This window comes from Prorops nasuta, unplaced genomic scaffold (genome assembly GCF_024137725.1).
Source record: "Prorops nasuta isolate Cenicafe-Biocafe unplaced genomic scaffold, Cenicafe_Pnas_1.2 PNAS00003, whole genome shotgun sequence".
In the NCBI taxonomy this organism is placed as follows: Eukaryota; Metazoa; Arthropoda; class Insecta; order Hymenoptera; family Bethylidae; genus Prorops; species Prorops nasuta.
In genome coordinates, this window is record NW_027116800.1 from 10845881 (window position 1) to 10852680 (window position 6800).

Genomic DNA, 6800 nt, shown 5'->3' on the forward strand with positions numbered 1-6800 from the left:
CCATCCGACCAATCAATTAGATTTTATTACGTACCAATTGACAGCCAATTCTATTCTTATCATTTTCTTATATTGATACTTGCAAACAGTTAACCGAAACGTTTAAGTAATAAGATTGGCGAGGATTTGTTTGCTGGTTATTTTAACGAATCGTGTTTGCAAGACTCTCCTGGATAACTTGAAATTTATGATAATAGTCGATAAGCACCAATTGTTTAAATAAGATATATACATGTGTTGATGTGACGCGGTAGAAAATTTGTCCGTGGAACAGTGACACGGTCACCCGCTTGTTATTTTCATGCTCGTAAACCATGTATGTATTGTAGCAAAACAGGGTAGTATGTATAGAATGCGACCGTCACGTGCGAGAAGGAGCTGCAAAAAAGAATGGGACGATGGATTTTCATGGAGACGAATAGGATTGTTGTGAAGAAAAAAGCGAGGAACATCTGGGAGTTGTTCGGTCACCCGCGTCAAAAGTTAATACTACCACTGACATCGGTGTGAATAGGGAATGAGCATTGCTACTTTTAAAGGCTCGAGTTTGCTCAAATGATAAAACTGTTTGCTAGCTGTCGAGGTGGTGGCGAACCTATACAAAGGCATTAAGCGAGATCGTAACAATAGAGTGATCAGTCAGACGCCAACGGGAGCATCTCTCTCTCATGAAATTCATTGCAAATGTGATCGACGAATTTCCATCACTTGTAAACGGTTTCCCATATTCGGCTTTAAGTCTATATTAGCGGAAGAAAAGTATCCATTAACATATCTTTAATTAGCGAAATTTAGAAACTGACGATGGCACCGCGGAGCAGGGTTGTTGACTCGTCGGAGAGAAGGCTGTCGCAAGCTCAGAGTGAGATCAGTAAGCTAAACATATAGATTCTCTCTCTCTCTCTCTCATTTTGATTCCACATATAATGCTATATTATATATATTAAATAACGAAGAAATATTCATTTTGGATAGGATTGTCGGAATTAAAAAAGCCTAAAGCTGCGGACTTTGAAACGGCTATCGAGGCTACTGGAAATGGAAAATTTCATTATTTACTTTTCTTGTTTATAATACCAGCGTCCTGGGCACCCAGTTTCGATACGTCCAATATGTCAATGGTAATACCATCGGCCGAGTGCGATTTACAATTAACTCTCTTACACAAAGGTGCATTGAACGCTGCCATTTACGTCGGTAAGTGGAATTTTCCGCTAACATAAAAAAAAAAAAATTTTTACCATTCCTTTCTCTACCACTCCTTTATCTCTATACAATTTGAAAATCCATTTATCGAATCAGACTATAGAAACCACGCAAAAGGAATTTTTTTCTTTATAATTATTTTTAGGAATGGTAGCAAGTGCATTATTATGGGGGTATTTGGCGGACGTTAAAGGAAGAAGGTGTATTATCGTTTATGGCTATTTAGCCGATGGTATTTGCAATATATTATCTGGATTCTCGCCCAATTTTGCTACACTGATATTCTTCAAATTTGTCAGTGGTTTCATGTACGTATAATTATCACTATGCGGGTATCATTTCTCCTGGGTAATAATCAACCAATTGTTGACTGATTATTTTCTGATGTTTAACAGAGTCAGTGGACCCTACGCAACTGGCATGTCATACTACGCAGAATTTTTTGCTGCCAAACATAGACCAAGAATCTTGCTATTCGTTGGACTTTCCGGTGCTTTTGGCTGCATCGTAAATAATGGTGCGAAATATTATCATGCCAATAGCTCTAGTTGCATATTTTATATATAATATTCTACTTATTTTTCTAATTTTTAATCGACACAGCATTTGCCTGGTTGGTGATACCCCAAGACTGGTCGTTTGAGTTTTTCAACGGTGCTCTTACTTACAACTCGTGGCGAATCTTCTTATCCCTGTGCGGAGTCCCGACGCTCATTGGCGTAGCTGGCTTATTTTTCTTTCCTGAAAGTCCGAAGTTTTTGATGTCTCAGGGCCGTAACGAAGAGGCTCTAAAAGTTTTTCAGACTATTTACTACATAAACACTGGAAGACCTGTGGATACTTATCCAGTGAGAGAAAGAAAATATTCTTCTACTTCTTGTATAATATTTTGTAGTTACCGTATCAAAAATTTTCTCTGCAATTTATCTGTATATGTTATTTCAAGATAAACGCGTTGGAGAACGAGAAGATCTTGAGTGGCGAGCATCAGTTGCCAACGCAATGTCCCGACACCTCTCAAAAGAAGGCAGGATTTCGGGAAGGAATTGGCCAAATGAAATTAATTTTCCTTCCACCTCACGGTCTTCGTCTTCTTCTATTCGTTTCTATTCAATTTTGTGGACTACTCACGTAAGCATAATCGTCAGATTTCGGGCAATTGACCCGATTGTGAATCCGACTAACTTTCCAAAATTATACAACAGTGATAAATTTTTATTTCAGAATGAATACGTTCCGTTTGTGGCAGCCACAGCTTTTCACGATCTTATCGGAGTTTAATCAGGAGGATCACAGTGATTTGGGCGAATCGTTGACTTTTTGCGAAATCTTAGATTACTCAACGTTCTCCGAGCACAATAAGACCATCGCTCCGGTTGATCAATCATCCACGTGTTTAAAAGTAACGTTATTTTTGTTACATGCATTTATTTAGCCAAATTATTCTTTTCTATCTGTATATATGTATATATAATCTTCGATCTGTGTGCATTGTGCTGGCAGACAATAATTCACGACGAAGTCTACTTCCAATCAATCCTGGTTATGTCATCCCAAATAGTATCAATCTTCATCGCCAGTGTTTTCGTTAATCTTCTAGGACACAAGAAACTGTTGTGTAAGTAGTTTTGTTTTTTGTTTTCAATCTGGAATTTCGCATTGTAAATAAAAACGACACTCGACATGGGATATCATTAAGGCGATACTTATCCGTCTCGTGTTTTACTAGCGGTTGTTGGACGATGGTAATGTGGAAAAGGGTAATAATGAAAACGGAGGATTTGAGAATTTTCTTTGTTCGCACTTCTCCTGGCCGATAACGACAAGCAGCGAGACAAAGAAAACTCAATGACGTATTGATGACTTTTTCTTTGAACAATTGCAGTGATTTCGTACGTAGTTGCCCTCTCATGCATGTTGGCCCTGAATTGGTCCTCCTGCTGGTTGATGACTCTGGTAATAACATGCGTGTTCATTGGAATGATGGGAACGACGCTCAACGTAATGATTGCTCTAGCAGTATCTGTTTTTCCAACCGCACTTAGGTCAGTTGAAAATCCATTGTTAATACTACTTTTCACACCTGTTGTCAAGAAGAATACGATTTGCATGTTTAATGGACTCTAAAAAGATGGTAGATTCCAAAAGATTTACTACTAATCGTCATTCGATTTATATACGTCTTTAAGAATTTTTCTCGTTTTTTTTATCACAAAGAATAATCGATAAAAGTATTACGAGAAAAGAATGGGGAGGAGGGGAAATTTGTATAATAGGATGCTCGTGTGGCTATTGCAGGACAATGGCTGTTAGCCTCAGTATGATGGTCGGTAGGATAGGAAGCATTATTGGAAATCTTCTGTTTCCGGTTTTACTAGCATACGGCTGCTTATCGCCACTGATTGCTCTGGCATCGTCCACCTTACGTGAGTTCTAGCTCCTTTATGTCCAAGCCTTGTTTAATATTGTACACTTTGCATAATGATTGTTATCTTTGCCATTGCAGTTTGCCTCATTTTAACATGTTTCGTACCGAGGCCACCGAAGGATCTAAAGTAAACGACCAACCTAGGATTCTGAGAATGGCGATGCTGAAGTTTTGTACATATAGTAGAACAATTATAAATATATACCTGTTAAGAAAATTGTTCTATTTTTTTGTCTAATTAAATTTGCTGAAAAGTGGACTGACGAGACGGGACGAGGAGTAAGGTCTTGCAATGGGTCGAGACCTCCATCAATTTCTTTGTGGATCAGCACCCTGCTAAACTTTATTTGGCGGATCTGCGACGAATCGGAAATAGTTTTCGTTTCTAACGATCCGTGCTCCCGTAGCTTTTTCTTCTTCTTCTCACCGCGTTAACCATACGTCGAGGAGTTAATGCGTTCCAGCTAAGAGGCACGATATATTCGACGTATACTGCTATATCGGAGAATATAATTAAAAGCAGGTCGTAAAACACGATTCGTTGAAGGACGATTCGCCTCTCTCCCTCTCGGGCTGCACCTTGGTATACATTGAGAAATAAGTTTCTGCAATAATTAGTACAGATTCGTTATACGAAGCAGGACTCGAACCGCTCGAAAATTCGTGGTAATTTTACTGTAATCTCTCGCAGGTGATCGCGATAACTGATGGCGCGCGTATGGTGTATGTCGCGTAAATGTCTATGTACATATACAATGTGTGTGTGTATGTGTGTACGTGGCAGCCGCGAGGCCTTGGAGTTTCACTTTCGACACATCCTGGAGAGCCCCCCCCCCTCCCCCTTGCTCCTTCTCTTACTCCTCCAGCCTTCACCCACATGCTCGATCTCCCCTGCCCGTGGCTTTCGTGTGGACGACGCGTTATATCTCTCGCCCGGGATCTCGGATTCTTCTTCAACGCGGAGTCGTTAGCTTTGATCGAGACGCCATATGTATTAATACTAATGAAAATAACCACTACTATACCGATTCAATTAAGAAACCACCCATTGTTTGCTTTTCGTCATTCATGGCTACCTTCTTGCGCGTCGATACTCGTATCCCTCGCTTTCTCTCTTATGCACCCATATAGTATACATACATCGTTTATTTAATTTCATGGACAACCATGGGCTCTTACGCACTATATATAGATACTTAGCGTTGTGTGTTACACGAATCGTTTGAATGAGTAATCGGGATCTCGCGTATCGCACGGTTAGTTAATCCCAGCTTGTTACAGCATCGTACCAGAGTTTCTTCACGCAATATAAACGCACTATGAACTTCCGCCTTGGTTTCTGACGTTTCCACGGGGCTGCTCTATAACAGTATAATACAATGCAATCCATGAAGGATAGCGATGCGACTAGTCGTTGCTCGACTTACCCACGCGGCGATCGACCGTCAGCCAGGCTGCAGCACCCGTGAAATACCGATACCATTATAATATATATAGGTATATACATAGTCGGTAATATATGCTAGACGTCCATGCACAATTATATTTTAACAGCATTTCAATTCTGCGATGAAAAAATAAAGTATGAAACGTGCAAAGGATGCTTTGAAATTCTATGATATATATATATATATATATAGATGTATATATACAATAACGCTCGAATGTGCTAAGTCGGAAGGGAATCGTGATGCTTGAAAGGGAACGTAGGAATAGAAAGCGATAGTAATTACGATATGGAGGATAGTCGCTGCAAGAAAGGAGCGAGTGGTTCTTGCGTAGGTATATATATATATATATATATGTGCGTGGATGTGTGTGCGCGAGATCGAAGAGGATGAGCTAGAGAGAATTTGTGGGGATCGCGTTGAAACGTGGCGATGATGAAGAGAGAAGTGATGGCTGCAGCAGAGGGAGCAAGGTCAAGATCCGAGGTCGACCTCCGGCAAAGTCACCGAGTGTGGCCATTTCTTCGAGGGAACGGATCGTCGCGGTGTCGTCGTAAAATTAATTATCGGTAGCTGCAGTGGAGGAGCGCGCGCCAGAGTCCCAGTTCAAGTGGCAGCTTCCCACTGGATTGGATTGGCCACGGGTTAATTGGCGCCGAGCTTTTTTTTGTCCTAATGAGTCGGTTCGGTTGGTCGGTCCTCGAGGTCATCGGCGCGAGACTCTCGATCGGATGCAGCCGGTGCAATCGGTTTCACTGCGAACGCAACGCGCGATGACTCACTTTCAACCTGGATCATCGACCGTCTCGCTCGATGCTCGATCCAACGGTCGTTCGTCCACACCCTCTAACACCCCTCCCCCCCCCCCCCCCTCCTTCATTCCCTCATTAAACGTAAGTCAACTAGAAAAAAACAGTTTCGGTAAACCATCGTAAATCCACAATAATTTTCAACTTGCTCGTCGATGCGCGTAGCGATAAAATGCCTGGAGCTTCTCTGAGAAAATGTCTTCTTGTTTAATTAATCCAGGGAAAATATTAGAAGCTATATATAAAGCGTTTTATGAAAGACTACTGAATATAATTCGGGTTTACGCTTTGTAGATAACGGGATGATATGTCGTGACCCGTGAAGCGTTATTATTGCTTATTTTGATTCTGCTAACGTTTCGCGCAGAAGAGTCTCACGATCTCGATCATCGCTGCGTTTCTTCGTCAAACTATGGTACCTATATTATATATAGCAATAAAGTGAAGTGTGCAAAGAGATAGAAATTTGCCGTTGAGTGAAAAAGTCATGACGATGCACGCGTGTATGAAGTATATTTATGGAAGGGAAATTTTGTCGAGAGCTGCTAACGAGACACGATAGTGGAGAGGTTAAATGTATCGAGGGACCAATTAACAGTACGTTAGAGGAGTGATAGGAGCGATAATTGGTCGGCATGGTGCACGTGGTGTTCAGCCTATAGCGTCGTCGTACATATATACATATAGGATCGACGGGGCTGACGGGGGGTCGACGGAGTCGACGGGGCCAACGGGGGTAGTATCGAGCACCGTGGGGCCGTTTGCATTTCGCGCGCGGGCCAAGTATTATCATAAACGACGGACGTTCCAACGGAGGTACCGTACAATGCGCGCGGTATTGGCGCGGTAATTGTTGGCGTTACGGTACTGCAGGAGAGAACGCCGTGGATAAGAGCCAATTTCTACGGA

The 6800-nt window shown here is 41.6% G+C and overlaps 1 protein-coding gene across 1 annotated transcript; it reads left to right on the top strand.

The window, feature by feature from the left end:
• Positions 1-646: 646 nt before the first annotated feature.
• On the top strand, positions 647-3851 carry LOC136785693 (synaptic vesicle glycoprotein 2B-like). The gene is made up of 11 exons (XM_066746906.1): positions 647-871; positions 976-1197; positions 1352-1514; positions 1602-1723; positions 1810-2054; positions 2153-2337; positions 2431-2608; positions 2710-2824; positions 3092-3251; positions 3505-3632; positions 3713-3851. Exons 1-11 carry the CDS (start codon positions 805-807, stop codon positions 3763-3765), a joined length of 1638 nt encoding a protein of 545 aa, XP_066603003.1. The 5' UTR covers positions 647-804; the 3' UTR covers positions 3766-3851.
• The last annotated feature ends 2949 nt before the right edge of the window (positions 3852-6800 follow it).

Bases quoted from the DNA above. Each gene is read 5' to 3' on its own strand.
- LOC136785693 (XM_066746906.1), top strand. From the start codon at position 805: ATGGCACCGCGGAGCAGGGTTGTTGACTCGTCGGAGAGAAGGCTGTCG. The intron at 2,825-3,091 runs GTAAGTAGTTTT...GAACAATTGCAG, and splicing joins AGGACACAAGAAACTGTTGT to TGATTTCGTACGTAGTTGCC. The intron at 3,633-3,712 runs GTGAGTTCTAGC...TTGCCATTGCAG, and splicing joins TCTGGCATCGTCCACCTTAC to TTTGCCTCATTTTAACATGT.